This window comes from Camarhynchus parvulus, chromosome 1 (assembly GCF_901933205.1).
Source record: "Camarhynchus parvulus chromosome 1, STF_HiC, whole genome shotgun sequence".
Classification (NCBI taxonomy): domain Eukaryota; kingdom Metazoa; phylum Chordata; class Aves; order Passeriformes; family Thraupidae; genus Camarhynchus; species Camarhynchus parvulus.
Window position 1 is genome coordinate 29,740,226 of NC_044571.1, and position 24,928 is coordinate 29,765,153.

The 24,928-nt window shown below is 41.4% G+C and overlaps 1 protein-coding gene across 1 annotated transcript in view; it reads right to left on the reverse strand.

The window, feature by feature from the left end:
- The window catches only part of SLC9A2 (solute carrier family 9 member A2), a 32,678-nt gene extending 8,129 nt beyond the window's left edge, over positions 1 to 24,549 (reverse strand). The window contains exons 1-7 of the mRNA XM_030950458.1: positions 24,280 to 24,549; positions 18,366 to 18,829; positions 12,949 to 13,199; positions 6,173 to 6,390; positions 4,624 to 4,826; positions 1,966 to 2,055; positions 609 to 679 (exon numbers count right to left, since the gene is read on the reverse strand). Of these exons, the coding sequence (XP_030806318.1) occupies positions 609 to 679; positions 1,966 to 2,055; positions 4,624 to 4,826; positions 6,173 to 6,390; positions 12,949 to 13,199; positions 18,366 to 18,829; positions 24,280 to 24,421 (1,439 nt within the window). The 5' untranslated portion in view covers positions 24,422 to 24,549. The remainder of the gene's footprint in view (positions 1 to 608; positions 680 to 1,965; positions 2,056 to 4,623; positions 4,827 to 6,172; positions 6,391 to 12,948; positions 13,200 to 18,365; positions 18,830 to 24,279) is intronic.
- Positions 24,550 to 24,928: the final 379 nt, after the last annotated feature.

Sequence of the window (24,928 nt, forward strand, 5' to 3'; positions counted from 1 at the left end):
AGGAATTAGATCCAACCTAATGATGATGATGATTCAGCAGATAAAGTAAAAATATGAATTATTCACGTATTGCCAGGGTAATCTTCTTAACTGATACTAAGTCTTAAAGGACTACCATCAAGAGCTGTGGAGCTGCCTACTATTATGTTCTCTCATGTATCTCATGCCAGCTGCTGCCTTGATCTTTCTAGAAGAAATCCACTAGCTTTTGTATGTTTACTGTCGAATAGGAAACTAACCCATCACTTAACTGCCCTAAGAAATACAGCTTGCAGGAGGACAGCTGGGTGGGAAAAAAGGCTCAGCAGACACACAGGAAATGCTCTGCAACAGTCAGAATCATGCACCCTCAGAAGGTACCATCCTTCACCCTGGGATCAGAGGGCTGCCTTTCTTCCCAGCTGGAGATTCTGTTCTACTTGCTTGTGGTTTAGTAAAAGACATTGTTTTGCTACTTTCCCTTTGAAACCCACATGTTCTAAAAACAACCATATGCTTTCAAGAATAAATGCTGAAAATGAAATTTGATGCCCAGCAGCCTTTGTTTGTTGCTGCAGAGCCATTTCAGCCTTTCCTGTATAATAAAGAGTTTCAAATGCCATTCTTACTTATCTCTCCAAAAGTTGTGACCCCAGTGTCCACACACATCTTCAATTCCAGTCTTCACGTGGTCAAAGAACTAAAGGAAAACATTGGTTCATTACATAAATTTATAGACATCACTTGCCTTGTCCTTAGACCTTATTAGTTTCCAACTTACTTTAAAACAGAAACATCTAGTCACAACTCAGGACAATGCTTCAGTCCTACCAAAAGCAGTCCAAACCAAGCTCAAAGACAGAATCTGTTTCTTTCCCCCTGAATCTTCCTTAGCTCACAAAAGGACAGAAGCTAGTTGCTAATTTCCTCAGTGTCAATCTTGCTTAGCTCCTGCCTGAAACTAAAGGTTTTTTCCCAATTTTCACTTACTTGAAATTCCCTAACCACTTGCTGCTATGCCTGGAACTTCCCCAGGCCTGACAGTGAGGCAAGTATGACTTTGTGGAGAAGAGAATCTCAGTGGACAGAAGCTCCCTACATCAGCACCAGCCCCTCAGGATGCACAGACAGAACTGAGAGCCAGCATTAGGTTCTGAGATCCTATTTTAGGAATTTGTATCATCTTAAAGCATCCTGTCCACCTAATATTAGAAACACACACTTCCTGAGTCTATTATCAATTAGGAAAAACTGAATCAGTTCAGCTAAGGTCTCACTTGATCCCAGAGGCAGCATGTTTGCTTTTAATTCAGGAACCATCGTAGGGGTCTCTCAGTCTCAGGGAAAAACCCTGGTAGACATGTCCAAAGGATAAGCTCTAAAAGGAGAGACTTTGAGATGCCTAGATTGGCTTCTTTCCCAAATGTGGCCCTTACTGTTCCTCCCTTTTGAAATTTCAAACCACTTGCCTCAGGTATGCTGCAAGGAGAAATACGTTCAAGAAGATGCATGGCTAATAATCTGCAGCAATTGGAGACACATGCACCAAACATATACCCATAAAAAGGCTGATGGTGTAAGATTTAGTAAGTTTAAGAGCGTGTTTAAGAGAAGTTTGCATTTGTCTAATTAGATTAAATCAAATGCAGAATAATGTAATTAAATAAAGCCAAAGGTTTCCTGATGTAGCCGAATTATAAAATAACATGTATCTCATGTGTGAAATAAACTACAGAAAGTTAATTTACTTCTAGATCTGAACAATTAAGAAAGAGAGCGATTCCAAAATAAGGATATGTAACAATAATTTGTGTAATTGCCAAAAGTTAAATATAAGCTTTACAATTATTGTGCTTATAACAGCTATCAAAAAGAAATCTAGTACACCCTCTCCATAATACTGATGCTGAATGCTTGTCTGTCTGAACATGACTAGGAATTTCATCTATACAAGGGTTTCACCTACGATACCGAACTGCAACATACCCTGTTATAAATCTCCTCACTGACAGCAGGCTGCTTTTTATTTGACCTTTTGACATCAAGAAACTCCACAAGTGGGCGGATTGTTATTCCCTGTGAAGAAAAACAGAACACAAAATAAAAGTGAATTCCTTCGATTAGCAGGTTTTGCACTATGAAGTCCTTGTCAGCTCAGACTTCATTAATTCAACAGGAGGAGGAAAGGGGCACCCTAGAACTGAGTGTTCCAAGAGGGTCAACCTAACAGAACCTATCAGGAATACATCACATATCCCATCCATAGTCATTTTAAACTTTTTCTTTCAGTTTTGTTATGTGTTAGAAAAACATGAATTAATAAACTGATTCCCTATAATTTCAAAATGAACACGTAAAGTCCTCTTTTTTAGTACTTACATCCAAAATAGGTATTCAAAGATATGTAAGCAGTACTATTATGGATATCTAAGATCATGAAACTATAGATTTTTGTAAATATGTATCCTTGCCTGACCATGCTCAGAGAAAGAACAAAAAGTTTTGGCTATTCCCTGAATGATATAATGGTTTTCAACAAATATTTGTGGAAGAATTAAGATAATTTGTTTACTTGTACAGACACACTGGCACAGGGGAGAGGAATGAATCTCCTGTGGTGTTGAAATCAGCCTCTGCTATCCCAGACACCCTGGTCACATTTCTTTTCGTAAATGAGTCGAACTTTATTTTAAAAGTAGTTAGGTTTCTTTGCCCCATTGCTCATAATGGAACACTCATCTTGAATCTTATTGTTCTGATAATTAGTAAGCTGCTTCTTAATTGCATCATGGTCACTGTGTGCCACTTTGTTCTTGTGCCAACATTTGTCTTTTTAGTTTAAACAGTGTTCACTCCCTCATATAAACAGTAATTATAATCCCTCTTCTCCTTCATCCTGCTAAGGCCAAGGAATCCTGGCGTCCTTTCCCATGACAGGCTTACCAGTCCCCAGATCACTCTAGAATGTGCCACTATGCTCTAATGGAAATACCTGTTTCAGTGTGTCCTAAGATCACATTTGCCTTTCTTCTGCCCCCACTGTATCATTGATTTAAAATCTACCCAATTACCAACTAGTACATCTGCATCTTTTTCCCTTTCTATTTTTTTCCAAATCAAAGGTTCCCATTTCACCAGAGAAATTCCTAGTTAGAAAGTCCTTGCCAAGAAAACATTTGCACACATTACTGTTCAATTTCATTCTGTTCCTTTCATATTGGCCCTCAGATCTTTCTACAGGATACTCTATTCTCACAGTCACCCTGAGAACACTTTTCAAAATCTGTCATCAAGAAACATCAGCAACAAAAACTCCTACATCTATGTGCCATGGTCAGTTAACAGGAGTATTAACTTATCCTTGAGGTATTCCTTTAATAATATCTCATCAGCCTATTATCTGGCCAGGGAGGTTGAACACTTGAGCAGGTGCCCAGAGAGGCTGGGGTATCTCCATCCATCAATATATCCAGAACTCAGATTGACATGGCCCTGAGGAACACGATCTAACTTGAGGGTTACCTTGCTTTGAGCACAGGGTTGGACTAGAGACCCCCAGAGATCCTTTCTGACCCAAAAGACAATTTGCTTCTATTTCCATTTAAAGAAGGAACTGTAAGCTCCTTCCTCCTTCATTTTACAGTCATCCTAATGTCAATCTAAACCTCAGTTTAATGAGTAGTTACACTAACAATCTCCTCTGTAGCCCCCTCCCCAAAGATTTTACAATAGTCTAGTTAAATGAGATTACTCTAGAAAATAAACTGCCTTATGAAAAAATGATACAAGGTTTTTCTTTGATAAATCATGTTGCATCTCACAGCATATTCCATTTATCTCCATATTTTAAATTATTCTGTCCTTCAAAATTAGTTTTCACAGCTAAAGTCAACTAACTGACCTCCACCTTGCCCCTTTGCCCAAGCATAAGCACAGATGCTTGCTTCCCACACCCCCTTTTTCCATGTAAAAGGCAGAGTAACAAAATTCTACTTTTTTTTTTTCCACAGACCTGAAATTTCATTAATAGCCACTCACATCTCTCTCACTGCTCTGGATAATGACCAGTCTGGTGTGTTTATCTGATGGGCTTAGCCTCCTCTACATTTTGCAGGTTTCAGTCTCTTGCTCACCCTTGACAAGGTCTCCATGACCAGGTGGTCATCAGAGAAAAGTTCATCATGTCCTAACACACACCTGGTGCTTTTCTAGGGCTGTCCAGCTGGTTTGCAGCATCACTTCCTAACACCCAGACTCCAGTTCACCTGTCTGGGCCCTCAGCGTCTTTAGCTTACTGCGCACTGTGTCCAACACTGAACTGCTGGGTGAACACACAAATTTAAACATTCTAGGAAAAGGAATTAATGCTGAAGCTGTGCCCAGATTATCTTCTCTCTCTACTCCAACCTCACTAGTCTTAAATACTTAGTACTACTTACATGCTAGCATAAGTACTTAATATCTGGCATACTTCTGCTACCTGCCTGTGGTATGCGCAGCATTTTTTCTACTATGACTATGGCAAGTATCTTCAAGTATGTTCCTTACAGTAATTAAGTTAGAAAATTTCATTTTCTACCCATTAGAGGTACTTATTTACAACACATCTGAGAAAGAAGAAGTTCAGGAGAAGAAAGGTATTACCTGAATGAAAACAGTAAAGAATATCACCACGATAACAGCAGTGATGAACAATTTCTTCCTGGGAAACACAGCAGGGGGAAGCAGAAATACAAGTGAAAAACAAATTGCTCCTCGGAGACCTCCATAGGCAATAATAAATTGGTCCTTGAAAGTGAGAGGTATTGTCCGGAATACATTAATGATCTGAGTCAGAACAAAAACACCTGACGGAAAAAAACAGAAATACAGAGAGGAAGGGGGAAAAAAGGGAACTTCAGAACTAGCCCATGATGCTAATATTTGTTTTAAAACACTTCTATTTGCTTCTTACCTTTCATTTGCTTCTTCAATATATATTATTGAAGAAATGAAACATTACTTAGCAGCTTGAAGTACCATAATATTACATTTAAAAGCCTTAGGAACATCATTTTGAACATATTTAGTGAGCTAAACACCTCGAGTCAGCTGGATTTAGGACCTGAAGCAGCTAATAGATCTCCACAAGACAAGCTACCTGCTAGACTACACCTCTAAAACAGCAATAATTCTCTGTGTCAGTATAGACCAAGACTCCTAATTGCTTTTTTAACTGCATTTGAGGTGATCTTGAAAACTGGTTTGTCTCCATCATCAATCTGTGCTTTGAACCCTGAAAATTCTTGTTCACTCAATTTTACTCACACAGACATGAAGGATGGAGGACTGGGGATGGGGGGACAAGACACCAGTGCATGCTGGTGTACCTTGGAAAAAGGTTCCAGGGATGCGGCAGATTGGAGTAAAGGAATAAAGGCAGGTGAAGGGAGCAAGCATGGGGGGCAAGAGCTGAGTGGCAATCAGGGTGTTTGGCTGCTTTTCAGCATATGGATTGTGGGGTGGCAGGTGCAGTAGGAAAATAGTCCAGGTTTCTGCTCTGGAAGGAGACTTGGGAGCTGGATTAGAGCATGATGCACCTTTACACATGCAGGAATCATTAGAGATGAAGCTGGGGAGAGGAGCAGATTCAAGACCTACCAGCCTGCTCTGCACTCTAGGTAAAAGAAAAAGAGCTAGTACTGTAAATTCAGGAGGGATCAGTTTTTTACAGCAGTTTTTCTTTACACTTCAATTACAGCATTTGCTGGTTTGATACTATTCTTGTCAATGACTGTGAAAAATCCAAAGCTAGTAAACATAAATTATAAACAAAACAAAACAAAGCAAAAATCCCACAAACAAACAAACAAGCAAAAAAGCCACCCACAACCTTTTTAATTCCTAAATGACTGCTAATTATTTTTACCAAAATTTGCTCATTTGTAAATAAAAGTTTACTTAAATACATGTATTGTGATAAACAGGCAGACTGCTTCTCACTTTAGGTAAGTAGGATCAAGGCAAAACTGATTTTTAGGTTTCATTTTAGGGAAAGGTGGAAGCTGACCCTGTGGTATAGGGCATGTTACTAATACAAAAATCATTCTACAAATGGATGGGTCTCTGTCTAATTTTTGGCAATTTCTACTTGACAAGAAATAAAACATTTCACTTGCAAAGAATACTGACCCATAGTCAGAGACTTGCTTACCCAGTGCCCTCCAGATTAAACAGAAGAGGAGGGTGAAGCTAACAAAGGCCCAGTTCCACTCATGGTTCTTCCCAACTGTAGACACACCCATGAAGATGAAGATTAAAGTCTCACTGACACTGCTCAGCATCTTCATGAAATATTTTATCGTTGTGTAGGATTTCTGAGAAACATTTTCCTCCACATATTTATTCATGGTCATGGCACAAGCTGTAATCCTGAAAGGCAAACATTATCCCATATTTCATTGGCTTTTTTTTTTTAGCCCCTCTTATATCTATATAATATTATTCATTTTCCATAGTTTTCTTTAAAATGAAAAGCATAACTTATTTCATACCACCCAATCTCAAATTTACAGAACCTACAGAACCTTGGTGAACCTACAATTTTGGGCACAATATTTTTTTTCTGCAATGGGAAGTTTTCTGAGCAGACATCATTGCATGGAGAGTTTTTCACATACTAACTGCACATTAATTGTGCAGGGGTCACTCCAACTCTGTTTTGAAAGGGGCAAAGATGAGGAGAAACAGGAACAGCCTTGGAAAACAGGAGTTGCTGCATCTCTTGCTGCTGAGGGACATCAGACAGGGTGGAAACTGCATATCCTGGGGCAGGGCAGGACTTCCCTCCTTCCCTACCAGCAGCTGTCCAATCTCAGTGGCAGTGACAGTAGCCAGCTCCTCTTTCCAAGCTAGAGACAATTTGTCATCCTTCACCAGTTTAGCCCTGCTCTGCCTGCACATAGGGCTGAATAGGAGAAAAACATCAGCAGAAATAACACTGATGCTGCTGTGCACATTTAAAGCGTCTACAAACGAATTAAATGGGCATCTCAGCTGATACATGAGAGAAAAGAAAGGGCTTACTGTAAATGTATGCACAAGTCCATTTTCTGTGTTAGCAAACAGAGTTTGTTAATTCTTGCGAAAAGCAAAGAATGACATTACTGGTTGTACATCACTTGCTCAGTGTGGCTGCCCACAGTACAGGGATGGCTGAGGATCACTCAGCTGCACATTTACAGGTTTAAGGGTAGTTAGCAGAGCTGGCTGGAGGATGACTCCAAGGTGGTGTCTCAGTGTAGGGAAAGACAGTCTGAGCTGACTAATAATTATCAGGGAGGACAACTAAGGCAAGATACATTGTGAAACAACTGTCATTCCTGGTTCTACTAGGAAAAGCTGTCTAGGGCAACAACATCTGCTCTGATTTCCCAGTGAAAAACATTATACACATCCATGTATGGATTCTCAGTCAAACCCATCAAAGTTTGTGCTAAAATGTTTTAGCACACTAAATCTAAACAAAGAAAGAGAGCTGTATTTACATTGTCTTTCTGAATATAGTGAACTCATCTAGGTTATTTATTCAAGTTACACCAGGTTTTCAGATATAAGCTCATATTTGCTAATATAGGGGATATTTCTTCATGCTGAAATCTCTACACTTCTCTCTCTTATGGGGCAGGAGGTTAGGTTTGCTAGCATCTCTGAAAATTTCTGTTGAAATCTCCCAAATCTTGTGGAGATTTCACTGCAGAAACTCTTCTGCTAAGCATGCCTCTTCTGCCACTAAGCCAAGAACCCCATGTCTGAACCACTCTGAACCAAACATCTCTGAATGTGAATATAAATGGAAAGGCAGACTGGGACAGAGCTCAAAAAACCTCTGACATTATGAACACACATGCCTAGGTTCTTTCTTCTAAATAAGGGATTTAAAAAAAATTTGCAAAGCAGGAGGAATCCTAGAAGCATCAGTAACTTCAAAAGGACCTCCATACAGTGAATTTCTTTGCATTTTGCAAGAGGGAGTCTGTAGCAGCTGCTCAGGTTGTAGTCACTGGACAACTCTGGACACATTGATTAATTAAAGTTAGTTTTGTCCAGAAGTTTCATTCTCTTACATGGAAACACATCTACATCCCCAAAGTGGCTGGGCAACTATACTTCTGCAGGACAAGTCTGGGAGGACATGTGGACAGTGGGAGAGGACACAGTGTACTCTGCTGACCTCTCCCAGGCAGCAGAGTACCTGAATATACATCAAAGTGAAGAAAACCCAAGGAAGAGGATGTGGTATGGGGACAGATGCAGTCTGATGGGGCAGATAGTGGCTTACAAATACAGGCAGAACAGTGCACCTACCCTGCCCTTCACCCTGCACTATTGCCCACCTGTACTTGGTGATGGAGAAGGATCTAGTCAGCACAAAATAAAATGCCCATTGACATGCAAAGACTAGCTCCATCCCTAAGCAAAATCCAAGTCTAAGAAGGAAGCCTCACTAAGGCTATCCCAGACCCCCATCTATATTTAGTACTGATATAATTGTCAGCCCTCTCCTCATGGTCAGCTGATTTCCCCACAGTCCTGAATAGAAATATCCTATGTGGTCCACAGGTAGCATGCTGCCTGGGAAGCAGAGCTCATCCTGACTACACAGGCTCCACTGTGGAAGATATAATGTAGATTTCATAAGCATGCAAGTTTTCTCCCTGAAATACTCAGTGGTTAAGGTAACATTTCTAGTTTGAGCAGATGATTAGGATAACAGAGGTGCCAATACTGACAAACTGATTATGCTTTTCACAGCTTTCCCAGACTGAGGACTGAGGACTTAAAACAGATCCCACATCATGTGCCTGAGCAATAAAGTGGGAGAGGACCTGGCACACACATAGATTTTGTCCTGACAAGAAGCAGCAGTTTGTGCACAGTTCTGATGATCAACCACAAAAGTACATGCAGAAATCTTCTCAAATCCACTTAACACTTTGATCTGCCAAAAGCCTCATACTCAGTGGCAAACCAGCTCTTCACTGCACTGCCACAGCCACAAAGATGTCAGCTGTGCTGGGTTGTGGCAGCTCTCCTGTGTGTACAGTGCTTATCTGCACAAGTGTAACCAGTCTGCTGCAGCCCGGCTGCTCCAGCCGATGGCACTCACTGGAGCTGGCAAGTGCAGGGCAGCAAGTGCAAAAGAGCAAGAAGGCAGTGGGTGGGCTGGAAAACAGCCATTTCTAGGCCCACAGTCATTTCAGAGTCCCAAAGCAGCAGCTTAGTGCCCTGAAGCATTAGGACTGTCAGGTCTGCATCAAAGGCACAACGAAACATGCAGTACTGTTTATTACCTTCTTAAAATAAATCGTTTTCATGATTATAGTAATTTAGGAAAGCCCTGCAGCATAGGGAGCAGGGAATCACACTCTGGGCATGGTTTGTTTTTGGAACCTGAGGTAATGGAGACACTGTAAATGGATGTCTAAGATAAGAATCTGTCACCAGATTAATCAGAATCCTTGCAAGCTGTAACTTAAAACACCTACCATGCTTACCCACTAGAATTTAAAGGGACAACACTTATTTTCAGTCACATTTTGCATTCATTCAATGAGTGTCAAACAATTGAGGAGCTGGTTCAACGCTACAAGGAATAGAGCTGCACACAATTTGTTACTCTTCAGATAAGTAATATTCCACACCTAATCACTGCTCACTTGGAATCAGGTATCTCTTTAGAGTATTTATTTATATGAGAAAAAATGTTGATGTCTCCTTCATTTGAAAATTGTGTGGGGATACAGTGTTAAAATTTAATATAAAATCAATGTCTTTATGCAAGATTTTATATACATTATTATAATAAGTTCTTCACAAACTAAATTTTTACTGTCACAATGATCAAAGCCAAAGCTTAGATGTGTTTTATTTTACGTTTTTTACCCACATACATTAATTTTGGCTTCCAATTCTGTGACCTGAGTAGTTGCCTTGGTCAAGAAGGGGAAGGGAAATGTACTTCATTGCAATTAACCTGTAACATTCTGTACTTCTGAAGAATAAAAGTCTCACTGTATAAACAGTACAGTTTCTGTCAGGACTGCAATAAACTAGGCCACTGGGTTCAATCCTCAAGTTTCCTTGACCTACTAAATTTACAGTAGTTTCAATGTTTGCTCCTTTCAGCCTGCTAATTCATTGTTGCAAAAAGAAAAAAAAAAGAAAAAGAAAAAAAGAGAAACCTATATTAAAAGTTATTAAAAGTTCTGCTGCTTCACAGCCTTTATGAGAAATTAGTAAGCAGAAAATGCAGCATGAAAGCAAGTGAATAAAGTTCAGATTCGGATCTGTATGTTTTACAGCTGTGATCCTCATTCATGCCCAGCTCTAATTACAGTAGAAACTCTTTCCCTCCTTCTGAAGAGATTTTCTCCCTGCAGCTCCCAGGGACGTGGTTCAGTCCCTTTGCTGTTGCAGCCAGGTAACCTGGTGCAGGGGTTATGCACGGACATTTGAAGAATCATTTATCCTTAGAACGAGTACACAAACTTATCAGAAGAGGGACAAGTGCCTTTCATTCCCTTCTATTCCTCTGCCAGTGAATTCCTACTTGCCCAGGAATGAGGCAATCTAAGTATCTTATTTATTTGGTAACACTGTACGTTCCTGCTCATGTCCTTCCCCTAAAGTATGGTACAGCATGTAACCACAAGGTCTCACTGAGTATCTTTATAAACCTGGTTATGAAAGAAGTGGGAATCAGTAGTTTAACAAGCTCATGTGGATGTGGGTGAAAAAGGGGAGACCAAGTAATGATCCCTCACAGGGAACTGTAAATGACCAAAGAAGCAAATAATGAATAAACAATCTTGGCTGTAAGGGACATTCCAAGGTCATTTGCTTCAACTACCTGCTCAAAGGAGGGCTGACTTTTAAATCAGACCCAAGCAATCCTTATATGAGTCACTCACTGCAAAAAATTACGGGGAACTCTGGTTAACACTGATGTGTGTTTTTGTAATGTGACACAGAGCAAATTACTTTCTGTAGTTCAAAGGCCAAAGAAATGTGACAAGAAGAGGGCAGATTTACTCCAAGGGGATGCAGAGATTGCAGGAGCTCCAAGGCTGTCAGCAGCACTGCTGGGAGGGGACAAGCTTTATGGCTTATAGCAGCTGAGACCCTACATGGCAGCAGAGAGCCCTTCTGTCTCAGCTGGGATGTTACTGCTGTACACTGTTCTGTCAGCTATTACAAAGTATGCTTAGAGACAAAAACAGACAGAACATTTTAAAGATAACTCATTTTCTACTGTGTTGTTTGAGGGTGAAAATACTTTGTGTTTCCTCTTCTGTTCTGCACCCCTTCAGGGGCCACTGCAGAAACTAAAATGAACAGGTTGTTAGTGCTGTGGGAAGCACTGGTGTGCTGGCAGCAGGCACTGGCATGTGGTGGGTCCCTTGACCAACCAGCAGACCCACCATGGCCTATTCATTGTGTCCTGGATGCAGCAGGTCCAAATCAGTATTTTCATAAACACTGCCTCAATTTTTTCCATGTACAGTTTAGCCACATGTTTTTGGTTTAGAAACCCTTTAAGCATTTGATCATAGGATGTCAAGGACATTTGGCTTTAGAGGTGGAGGAAACTAGAAACCACACAAATGCTATGAATAGAAGCTATGGAAAGAGATGGCACATTTATGAACTCGGTCAAAGTGGATGCATATGTTGCTTTATTTAGGCTCGTATCAGAGAAAGAAACCCATGTAATCTTTAGCTCTTTACTTACATTAAAGTTCCAAACCCTGTTGTTTCATGGCATATTCCTATTTTTATACTACTGAAATCATCACCCATAAGTTTCCTTGCAAATCCCTTCCCAGCCCCAGAAAACCTTATACTGGCATGACTGAGATAGTAAACCTATCTTCACTTGCCTAAAAGATAATAATCAGATGAGGTATTATCGAGTATTAGTGACACTCAGCAGTAACACCTGAGCTTACACAAAAAGCTCTGCTCCTCGTGCCTGAATGACTCATATTTGCCACTAGAACAATAAAAAGTCATTAAAGAAAGTTGACTTTAAAAATATTACTTGGAACCAGAGCAAAATATTTAATTATATCAAATGTCATAAAGGCTCTTTTTAATGTTGAAGTTCTTACAGTATAAACAGAGTGAAGCGAAAGGCTGTGCTCTTTTTTTACTGAAGATGAGGAGTGAAAAACCAGAAGTGAAAATATTTGAATCTGTTGGAAGCGGGAAGAAAAATATTCTTTTAAACACAATGATATATTATACAGAGAACATTGTAATACACAGGCACATGTACAAGATACTAAACTATAGGGTTATATTACCACTGGACTGCAAATTTTACACCCAATTTACACACTGGACTGCAAATTCACCCAATCCTTACTGTGCCTGTAATCCAGCAGAAGTTTGCCGTAATGATATATACATTGTCTTCATTGAATGGTACTTACTGGCTGCTCACATGACTGTTAAACACACTTTCACAATATCTTGGCATCGAAAGTGAAGGCAGCTCATGAAGTTCCCTGCTATCACTGCCACTCCCTCCCTGCCACCATTGCCCCTACGTCACCATGGGCCACTCCACACCCATGCCCTTTTGAATAGTTGAAGGGTCACATTAGGACACAGGTCACCAAAGTGACCTGGGTTAAAAATAAGCCCACTGAAAATACAAGTGAATATTTTTAACTTGGAACATTTCAAAGATACAGCTTATGATGTGATGCCATGAGCAGTTTTAGGGACACAGCTGGTGTGGTGGCAAGCTGAGAGAATGGGGTGGAAGCAGGAGGGAAGAGGCCGGAAATCCTCAAGCCAGCAACTCTGCCATGCACTGTGGAGCAATGCCACATGGCAGGATCTGCAAAAGCTGATCCTCTCTCCAATTCCCTTTGGCATTCTTACTTGGATGCTATGAGTACTGAAGTTTGTGGTACTTACGCCATGATGCCCGAGAGATGAAACATTTCGGCTGTTATGTATGACAAGTAACTGTACAGGAAGACAAAGAGTGGCTCAATCACTCGGATTTTATGGGTGAAACGGGTGGTAAAGGCTGCTACAAATCCCAAAAGGATTCCAATCAATACTCCACCGATCCCCACTATAAAGAAGTTAGCAATCCCAGCGAATATGTCAATAACCTTAATTGTGCGCATCTGGCAGAAAGACTTGAACAAATTGTACAGGACCTATGAGGAAAAAGAAAGCACATTATCTTTGTGAACTATTCCTAATTTCCCTTCATGCCATTATGTTCCTCTGCTTAAATGTTGAACTTTGAGTTTCTCTATCTACCTGGAATTTGCTTTTTTTAGATACAGCTATTTACATCTGGCATATTATTTATCATCCATATATACCAGGGAGATAAAAAAAGACAGATAAATATAATTACTCCCATTTTTGCAAATGGGACAGATTTCTTCACCCATGCCACTCTGGGGGCCAGGAGTATAAATCTATCTAATTCTTCTTTAAAATCATTTATTTACAGAGCTCCTAATGTACATTTCAGATTTTCCCCAGACTAAAAGAAATAAAACAGAAGGAGAAAAAAACCCATAGTTTCATAACCAGTGAAAAATCAGCTTATTTCAAATCTGTTTGATCTACATGACACTGAGAGGTAGAGTACTGAACTAGGCCACGGATTCATCTAAACTGGGGGTAGGAGTAGATGTAGAGGCAGCTGGGGATGGACAGTGACCACCTCAAGGAGTAAAAGAAACATGGTATTTATTAAGTCAGTGCTCTTTCTCAAAATTCTTGACCATTAGGAATTCAGTGGTTTTAAAGACGTTCAATAATATTCAAAATATTGAGTATTTCTAGAGATTTGGATATTGTTGCCATTAAAAAAACCTGTTGCCATGTGTTTGCCCAGTTTAATTTTCAAAGCATTTATAACCATCCTTCGAAACAAACTAGGTCAATGGGACTATCACATTTCCTTAGCCAGAGACCCTTTTTGTTTTATACAGGAAACAGAACAATCTGAAGACCACATTTCGCTAATATACAGTGTTTTAGTTTCTCCAAAACAGAAACCAATGGAATCAGTTACTCTTAAAAAAACTTTAGAGGGTTGCCCCATCTGCAAATCCACTTGGGAGATTTAACCCTTGCCTGGTGTTGCATGTATGCTCCCAGCCCTGCAGTGCCAGGGTGGCTACACTGTCCTCTTGTACAGAGCTAACTTTGGTCACAGGCACCTGCTCCTACCACAGTTGGTTCACAGACTAAGCCAGCAAAGACCAGTCATCTTAGACAGCTTGCAGGAGTTAAATCTCTGCTTGCTTTCCAGACTTCTTAGTACACCAAACAGGTTTCTCTATCAGGAATGCTATTTGAGATCACAATGTTTTATCAGTACTTGCATTGTGCCAACAAAGTAGGTGTTTGAGTAGTGGCTGTGGAAGGATTTTTCATGTATGCACTCTTGTTCTCTCTCACAGGACAGAACATAAGCTGTTCAGCCCTTCCTAGTCAAAACTGGGTAAGTCTTACAGAACTGAAAGTTTAATGCAAAGGCATGGCTTATTATGGGTCCTTTGGGCTAAGTGAAAGGAAAGAAATGAAACAGAAAAGAGAAAATATATTCCAGAGCAAGCATGAAAATAGAAGGTTAAATCGAACCTAGAATGGTCACCAGTAATTTTCATTACAAAGAAGCAAATACAATAAGAGCAGGATCATGAACTATTTATTAGATAGCAATGATGCTCTCGGGATGAGTCCATTTGGGAGAAGCATCCTTTTTCATCTGCACAAACCTCTTGCTACTCTGAGGCAGACTCCTAGCCTTCTTTTCCCATTCCTTGTTACTATGTACTGTGCAGGAAGGGAAACAATGTCATAGGCTCCACAGTTCTTCCATCTGTTTTGATTTGCAGACCCTATGGATTTGCATGGAGAAAGTATACCAGAATTAAACCTACTGACAGGAGGAGTGCCTTTCCTGGTCACTTTACAAGGACCTCACATTCCGCACACTCCCAGGACTCCATTAATCACAGTCTGAAGAATACTGTTGACTTGTGTTGTGTGCAGAGTTTCCCTGAGTCACCTGTTGAAACTTGGGATGATCCCAGAGTTGTGTTTTTCTCTAAGACACCTATAGAATCAGACCTGGCAAAATACTGTCTTGGTACATATTAGGGAAGCTGATTCTTTTATTAAATTGCCATTTTAAATAGTATTTTTTATATTTTAAAAAGTAACTATATAAATATATACAGGGCTAGTTTGTAGAGGTTCTTTACAAGGTTCTTGTAAAGAAGCAGAGAATTCTGATCTATCCAAGCCTTTCCATAATGTCACTTCCCAGCAAAGAATTCACCCTGCAAATAGAATGGAGCCTGCTGCCCCACATGGAGATATCCTCATAAATCTCAAGTCTAATGCCATAAATTATTTGGAAGAAGAAAAGCCATTTTCTCCTTTGTACCTCATCCATGGTTAAAGCAGCTGCTACAACTATGGAATGTCATGAACAGGATTTAAACCTCATTCCTATTGTTTTTTTATTTACACTGTTGCAAATGAGATCAAAATCGGGTTCACTTCCCTTTACTCTACAGCAGTTCAGTTTTACTGAGCTTTCTCTAAACTTCCAGGTGCATCAAACAGCAACTCTGGTCATGTTTTTAATGCATCTGATGTGATAACAGAGGGATTTTTTGAAGTTCAAGATTTTTATTTACTCAATAGCCTTCATCTGAACTCACTGAAGGTCACACCAAGCAATATTAGTCACTGATCGCTATTTAATCTTGTCTCAGAGTATCTCTGAAACACTAATCGCTTATTTTCACCAGTTCTCAGTTATTAAGTTTTTAATTCTAAAATTACTTTAGAGCACTCTAAAATAATGTTGTCAGCAGATGCAGAGTACAAAGTACTGCTGTAATGTTTTCTAACATGGGAATAATATTACTATAATGACATTGGCTCCTTCTTTCTGATTTTAAGCTCAGAATTGGAGCTTGAACTTCTAACACTCAGCTGGGATCTTATAATTTATTATCACCTTGCTTATTATGTCTGACTCAGTTTCTTGATAAAGTACCAGCTCTGATCAAGAATCCAATTGCCAAACGATGTCCTCTGTCAAATTCAAGCTCCAAAATTCCACCAGTGGGGGAAAAATAACATTCAAATGCACAGACATATCACAAAAACTATTAGGCATGGAAGACAACCTGAAAAACGCAGTAGAACTCATAACTCCTGAGAAAACACACCTAGCTACTGTGTTTTGCACTGCCTATCTCCATAGCCCCAGGTTTTTTAAAGCAGCTTCCATGGATGGCCAACCTGCATTCAACTCCCTTCCTACCTCATCGCCACATCCCACTGCAGGCCCCTGTCAGGGCAGGTGGGACTCAAGGGCTCCAGAAGATGAAAGCTGACAAGTTCTGAGCTCTGCTGGTTGCTGGTCTTGTCAGCTCCCCATATAATAGGGACAGAGGAAGGGAGAGTACAAAGCACCACCTCCTCCAAGCTGAGTAGCCTGGCAAGGGCTGCTCCTGCAGCATCTGCTTGGGCAGGGAAGGTAAGGTCCTGTAAGGACAGCCCCAGGAATCTGTGTGACAGCCTGGGTCACATTTTAGGTATAATCACATGATTGCAGGTGTGCAAAAATATAACAAGGAACCATAAGCAGACCATTTCTGTGCATGTGGAAACAACTTGATCTCTGTCCAAGTGCTACCTTTACATGATAGGAAGTAAGACCAAAGGTACTCCACATTCCTTTCACTCCTTCATAAATATATGTAAGGCCAGTGCATTACTGGACTGCCCCTACAGACTCCTCAGATTATCTTCGCTCTGTTAGGGCATCTGGGGAGGCAGGCCATAAGGAAACCTCCAAAGACAACAATGATGCCTACAGAGAAGTTACACATTAAGTTGCCATGCCAGCCCCTATAAAAAATGGTGGTTTAGAGAAATCTGCCTTTGGGAAATAGCACATATGAATATGCCAGTGATCAGGATGCAGAGATTTCCCAGCAAATCATGCTGTATTAACTGCTGCCTCAGTGGCTGACTTTCATTGAAAAAAGTGATTTTGCTCGGAAAAATCCACCAAACAACAAGTTTTAAATAACCAGATTCTTTTCCCTCAAAAAAAAAAGTATGAACAGATACCGCATAAGTGGCCATTAGAGTGACTAGAGAAAGACCCAGCCATGGCTGAACTGCTAAGCCTTTTGAAACTCAGTATGTGCACCTATTATTTACAGGACTGGCTTAAAGTACCAGCTTAGCATTGGGAGGCAGTTCCAACTGTAAGCTAATGAGAAAAACTAGGTTTTAAGGCAAGCCTGTAAGAGGAGATGTGATTCAGCTGACTGGATAGCAACAGATTCAGATAAAGCACGCAGTCTAAGTAAAGAAATAATATAGTATTCCCACAGACACACAAGAATTTATCAATACCAAGGCTCAAAATAAATTATGACACATAAATGTGTTAAGCAGGTGAGGGAAAGTCCATGAAAAGGGAAAAACAGGTAAGGCAAAGTCCGAGAGAAGGGGAAAACAGGACAATTTTGCATAGAATGGGACTGGAATAAGAAGTCAGGGACAGAAACAGGAAAGTGCAGACCCAATTCATAAATCTTTCTGATCCTTCCAGCATATGAAAAACTGTACTTCTATGTCTCAGAAAACAGAACGCATGCTAGGATATGGCTGGCATGGGCAGGATTTCAAGGCATGAATAAATGGGAGTAATGGCCCAGACAGTGTCATCAGGTACAAATGAGGGACACTGAGGGGGGATAATGGAATTTGCAGATTGCTGTCCTCAGGTCAGCACCACAACCCCAATTCAGCCAGTTAATGATTAGAAATTATTGCCTCCAGGTGGCTGTCTTATCTCATCTGTAGCCTGGGATACATGTATTGGTTTGAGGGCAGTTCCAAGTGGATGGGCATATGCAAGAAGTTAACCTCAGCAAGGTCCTGTGCCATCTCCATAATTTGCCACCCTCCCCATTAACACACTACAACACCCCACACTGGGCCCTTTCCCATTCCTGTCCAACAACATTTCTGCAGGTGAGGAAAATGTACAGTTTCAGATTACAGAAGTAATAGAATTGCAAAGATACTGAAACTAGAGTGATCAGTAGTAAAATCCCTACAGTAAATATGCTACCATTACTCTCAAGTAGTAAGACTACTGTGATTTCTAAATCTAAAGTTTCAAGAATTAGACACACTAGCACTCCTTGACTTCCATCTAGTAGCAAATTGTAATAACCAGATACAAGGAGATACAACAGAGCGGCATGTAAACAATCATTCATCATTTTTATCAATTAATCATTTATCAAGTAACTTACCACAGTTATAGCATCATTTAGCAAAGACTCTCCAAAGACCAGGATATAAAGCTGCTCGTTGACATGGATATTTTCAAAGACAGCCAGCACCGCCACAGGATCCACAGCTGAAATGAGGCTGCCAAAGAGCAAATTCTGCAGCAAAGTGATGTCAGTCAAACCAAATGCACTGATCTGGCAAATTCCATACAGGGAAATTCCAATGCCGATGGCATTCCAGAGCGTGCCCACCACAGCATACCAGAATATGGTACCAAAGTTCTCAAAGAAAAGACGAGTTGGCATAAAATATCCAGCGTCAAGTACAATAGGTGGTAACAGATACAAGAAAAACACATCACTGTTCATTACAGGTGGGGACTTCTCCTCTGCTCCAAAAATAATCCCACCAAGAAGCAATCCAACCAGGATAAGGAGACAGCTTTCAGGTACTATTGAGGGCAACTTGTGATAGAGATGAAAGCCTTCAAAGGAAATTCAAACACAAGAAAGGGAGATGGTTACTTGTACAGAATCCATAAGATAATTCTGGATTCTGTTATTGTCATCTCTATATTAAACAAACAGTGATTGCAGGGCAATTTCATTTTAATTGCAAAGACTGAACTGGACATCCACAATGGGTCAAGGCAAATATGTTGGCTAGCATAGTTAATTCAATTGACTCAGTGGACATTGATAGCTAGACACTCCACTTATCAGCTGTGCGCAAGGGTACTCTCTGTGAAACTGTGGGGTTTTTTTTAAAATGTGGAATCCTCCAGAAACACAATCCAAACACTTCTCTAGGATAAATTACACCTAGATAGAGAAAAAAAAATATCATACTAACCACTGCTTTCTCTCTGGACAGCTTCACAAAGGAGTTTAAAGAGTACTTAAATTTTATTTTTTAGTTTTAGAGTCTCAAAGTTAGTGAGGGGAACCAGCACATGTGACTTCCACCCAGTCATCCATGATCACTTCCCCCACAACCAGAATGAAGCATTTACAGATACAATTATTATTTTTAGTGAAGCCTCCAAATTAATTTCACAAAAGTCAACAGATTTTCCATAAAGTGACAATAAGTTGTGGCCTGTATTATTATGTTCATTTTTCTGTATCATATGAATTGTAGTAGAGTCGGGATTCTCTCATAAAAATCTGTGCAAAGTACTGAAGAAATTAATTTTAAAAGGTTCTGAATGAGGACTTAGTGGTTGAATGTTACTTAGCCTTCTAATACTCTCAAAGCCATGCTTTTTTGATTTAAAGATTCCAATTACTTATAGAAGTGGGCTGTTTTAAGGATAATTCTGCTAAGGAATGGGAAAAGCTTTGAAGGAACTTACTCTGGCCAATCTAATGGAATGATCAACCTTATGCTCCAAGGTCACATTCCAGGTCCCAGCGATGCCAATCTTTTCCAGACTCCTCCTTATCTATATTTGGCCCACATAATTATATAGAAATTGATCCACACCCACAAGATCCCACAATCCCTGCCTAACTGAAAAGCATTTAAATTATTTTAAATGAGAGCTGCACGGAAACACTGGGTGCGGTAATAACGGGCGTCTATTTCAGTAAAACTATTTCAGTAAAAATCACACCTGTAGTTAAAACAGTTAAATTTCTGCAATCTTGGTACAGTTTACACCAAGTTTCCCAGCTTCAGGGTTATATATCTTGTAACACCTATTTTGTTAACTCTCCTTTCACCATGGATTTTTTATCCAGTTAAAAGAAAGCCTGAACTTATAATTAGGAAAACACATGGTTAAGAAGGAGCATGAGTAAAGTTGTTTTAATCTATGGACTCTTTACTTCAATATTCTGTAACTATTAGAGCTATTTTTAAAAGCAAGCAGCTCAAGCTGCATTTTTTTTCCTTTTTGAATGAACACAGACTGCTTTAAATAATTAGAAACACAGCCTATGTGACTCTTTAGAAGGACTGCCAAATTCATTGCCATTCTTCAAAACCAGAATTACCAATGCCCTATATTGGCAGAACAGGATACAATCCTGGAAAAATCAAGAATTTTCAGTTGGAGATTTGACGCTTTACCTTTCAGCTGCTTACATATAAACATTTTATGATTCATCTTTGTTTCTGTACTGGCAGAAATACAATTCCAATACAATGGTCAGGAAGTTTCCCCTGAGTAAGTAGGTTTTGCCAGAAGTTTTTTTAAACCCTTCAAAAGTAAATTCTAAATCATTTCCTCAATAAAAATTCAAGAGAAGGGAAATTTTGTAAATGCAGCTTTTGACAAAAACAAAAACAAAAAATACCACCAATTGTAATACAATGGCAGTGAAATGTCTACTGTGAAAAAAAAAATAATTAAAATCTTTTCTTTCCTTCTTTACAAATTACTCTGGAAAGTTCATGGCCTCTCAGAGATTTGGGATTCCACCTCATTCTTAAAGATAACAGAAAGCCTCCCACTAAGTTAAATATGCTTTTTACTAACATAAACAGCATCAAAACTCCTGGAAGACTTTCTGCCTACATGAAAAGTATTCAAGGGTGATTAGGGACAGGCTGTGGTTCCTGATTTGAAGGCAGAGAGCTAGGATTTAGAGTCCAGTGCATGTCAAGTCAGTAGGAGATTCTCTGCCCAATGAGGGACATCTTTCCTGCTCTGATAGATTCAAAGCCACAGGGTCAGGATCACCCTGGGAGCAGATCCCCCGCAGTACACGAATACTCAGACTTTCATGCTGAATCCAAGACCACAGCTCCTTTCTTCTCCTCTGACCCTGTCCTTGGGCTTCAGGTTATGCAGTGACTCAGCTTCAACAGCATGGAAGATGTTTATTGAGTAAGCATCCTCCATATATCATGGCAAAAATGACAGTAGGATACTTATCTAGAGGCAAGTTCAGTATGTTTCAAGATAGAAGTCCTTAGAATCTCAGTTTCCTTTTTTTGGGGTCAATTCCAGTGCTTTCTGATACTGGAAATGCCACTGAGGTAAATACCTCTGAACAACATAAACCTTCTTTCAGGAGAGCAGGTTTGGAAGAGTATCAGCTCAATTGCCAGAAGAAACACTTCTCAATGTGCATTTGTGATTAAGCATAGAAATAACGGGAAAGTGGATTGGTTACACAATATTTTGTAGGTTTAATAGCATAAAAATTAAGCAAAACTGGGGATCAGGTAGACTAGTCTCACTGCTTAGAGACTCTAGCATACTGAGGTGCAATTCATGGAGTCCATCAGCATGTGAGTAAAACACCTCTGGTATCAACACACAAAACAAGAAATAAGTAGAGGTAGTCATAAAATAATTCCATTCAAGAAAATTTATTAGATTTCAAATTGTGCTCATGTCCTATACTGGAATAAAAAGCACCATGTTCCTGATACCCTTGTGAAAATGTACCTTGTCAAAATGTTCAAGTTCTGCTTGACAACTTCAGGCTTTCCTTTCTTATGCTGCCTTTCTTGCTCCCTCTAAACCAAGCTTACAGTGACATGATCACAGCAGGATCAGACAAACCTTTCAGGTAAATTCCCTATAAAAATTAGCAAATTCTGGAACATTTCAGCCCTGGTGAAACTTCACTTCTGTGAAAACACATTTGTTAAAAGATTCATAACCAGGCACTGAACTTAAGTATTCTTTGGGATCTTTCACACACTGAGAGAGCTGTTGTTACACAGGACCCTATCTTCTGAGCTCCTCACAGCTGACAAGACCTTAGGGACCTGTTCATAAACGTTTGATACTTGGCAGTGCCAAGTGTAAGCAGTCAGTGCCTAGCCCCAGAAAGGAATTTGTGATGCCAGATTAAGCACCAAAGTTTCCTGGGCAGTGCGGGAGTTCGAGGTGGATCTCGCGCCGCCTGGCATGGCAGGGGCAAGATGCCCGTGCTGCCCAGAAGGAAATGATCAGGAGAGGAATGCTTCAGAGAGCCTCCCCTCCCAGAGGGCCCCTCTTAGGGCCACAGGCAGTGAGATGGGCTGGGAAACCCACCTCCATACTTTTGAATCGAGACATGGCTCATTCCTAGTAACCAGTAGGACATGGCAGAGCATCACTGGTGGTTCAAAACTGCCTATCTGGGCTACCTTCAATAGAAAAGAAGCCATAAACCAGTGAAAATTTGATGTGGAATGTGACTTAGGAGTGATGGGAGCCTGACCTGGGAAGGTTTACCTGATGCACTCACTGGATAAGGAAGCACAGACAGAGCTCCAGGAGCAAGAACTGGATGTTCCTAATTCCAGTCCTGGAGTCAGGGCGCCTGCAGATAGGTGTGGTGAAGCTGAGCACTGCCACACCTAGGGCCACTCCTGGATCTGGCCCTCATTGCTCTGCGCACACGCACTGACAACAGCATGCCCTAGATTAGCCACACTTGCTTTCACGTGGTGAAACTGAAAGGATTTTAATATTATACATGTTTTTCTTCACCTGTGCTGTTTGCTTGCTTACTTACCAGAATCAGACTGGAAAATTAAAGCAGTCAGGCAATTTTTTTAGCTTTTCAGATGCCTATGCATAGCAAAATACCATTATAGTCAGAAGGTATAGGTTTACAGAAATTATATATTATTGTGTCTGTATGTGTATTTACATGTTTGAAATGGCTTCCCTTTTAATAAAAACCTTTAATAAAACAGAAACTTTTTCAATAGTTTTAGCTTATACGAGAGTTTTTGCTTTATCTAAACTCAGAAGCCTGAGCAATTTTCAGTACTCAACAGGACGAAATTCTCTACCAAACTCCCTATTTCTTGGTCATTACAGTCTACAATATATTTGAGTGTATCATATTTAAACTCTGTTCTGATTCTGCCAACACCTAAATACTTAAGACAAAGCATGCACCTTTAATGCATTAAGACACATGCATCGGGATGCATGCCTGCTTAATGGCTGCAGCACATTATTTCTGCAGCAAGTTATGGTAGCAGACCAGGTTACTTGGGTCAAGGATCAGGCCCCCAGCTACAATGTTAGAGATGGCAGAGGTGAGTATAAATTTCTGTTTTTTCAGAATCCTAATTACCTGATCACTAACCAAATTGTGACAGTCTATTTAAATGTCACAAGCAGAGGTTAAAAGTTTTAACTTCGATAAAAATGTTTCATCAGAATGAGCATGATGGTGTTTTTTATGATAATCTGTGCTGCAAAGTCAGAGTTCTGAATGAAACTGTAGTGTGGATAAACTTACTTATTTTGTTCCCAGAACTTTACTCCTTACATGATCTTCTAGGTAAGAAGATACAAAGTTCACAATTCACAGAGACTTACTGGATTTCAAATAGCTATCCAGCACACCATTACCTGACAGTTTTTAGCTTATTATGCTGTACTCATTTCTCTGTTTGGGACATAGAAGCTAACTAAAAACATGACATATAAGCTGCACAAAACTCAGTGAAACTATGCAGTGCAAATGTTTTCCACATGAGGGAAGAGGTGGCCTTCCTTACTCTTACAGTGCTGTCTTTTATGTTTTTCTCGGGACGTAAGTGAATGGTGGAAAAGCAGAGTAAGGAAGAGGCATACTCTACCCTCATAAATATTTGCTTTTCATCGATCCGTTTTTTCTGCTTTGAGACTATCATTATACCCGGCGTTATTTTAAGAAAAAGAAGACCGTGCTCAAATGACAGCAGAGCGATCAAGCAAAAGTCAGTCATGCACCGGGTGAACTCCGGGATTTACGGTCCTCGTAGCCCGGGGTTTACTCGACTCTTTTCTCCTCCGCACCTTTCCTAACTGGGAGGACCCCGACTTATTCCAGCCAAATCCCGCCTGGGCATCCCGCTCCGCGGAGGAGCATCGGCCCCTCCGTCCGCCCCGCGCCCCCCGCCCCGGGCACGGACCGCCCCAGCGCAGCTCTGCGCGCCGGCCCGGCCAGGCACCGGCACGGAGGGAGGCTCGCCCACGGCCCCGCTCACCGATCTTGGCGAGGGAGGCCAGCAGGATCCAGAGGGTGATCTCGAAGGGGATTTGCACGTGGGGGTAGTCCAGGGTGAAGACGTGGAGCCGCGTCTCCTCGAAAGCGGTGCCGCTGGGGCTCGGAGGGGTGCCGGTGCCCATCGCCGCGGCGCCGGGCAGCTGCCCCTCCGAGGTGGCCCGCGCCTCCGCCGCGCCGGCCGCCAGCGCCGCCAGCACGGGCAGCAGCGCGGGCAGCGGCGGCAGAGGCGCGGCGGGGCGCGGGGGCCGCGGCCGCCCATGGCGTCCCCGCTGCGCTGCCCTAGAGCCCCGCGCCGGCCGCCGCCACCATCCCGCGCCGCGGGCACCTGCCGCCGCCGCGGCCCCGCCTCCTCCCCGGTGACTGGGCGAGTCCCGGCCGGCGCCTCCAGCTGCCCGCGGCGCTCCGCTTCCCCGGGCCGCCCCCGGGGCCGCCCCCGCGGGGCCAAGCTGCGGGGCGGCCCCATCGCCCCCGCCGCCCCCGGGTCCGGCTGACCGCCGGCGGGGCAGCGCCCGGGCGGCACCCTGGCCCTGCGTCCCGGGTCCCAGCCACTGCCTGTCCCTGTGTCCCGGGTCCCAGCTGCCGCCTGGCGCTGCGACGTGAGCGGGGACCCCGGCAGCAGCTCCCGCGCC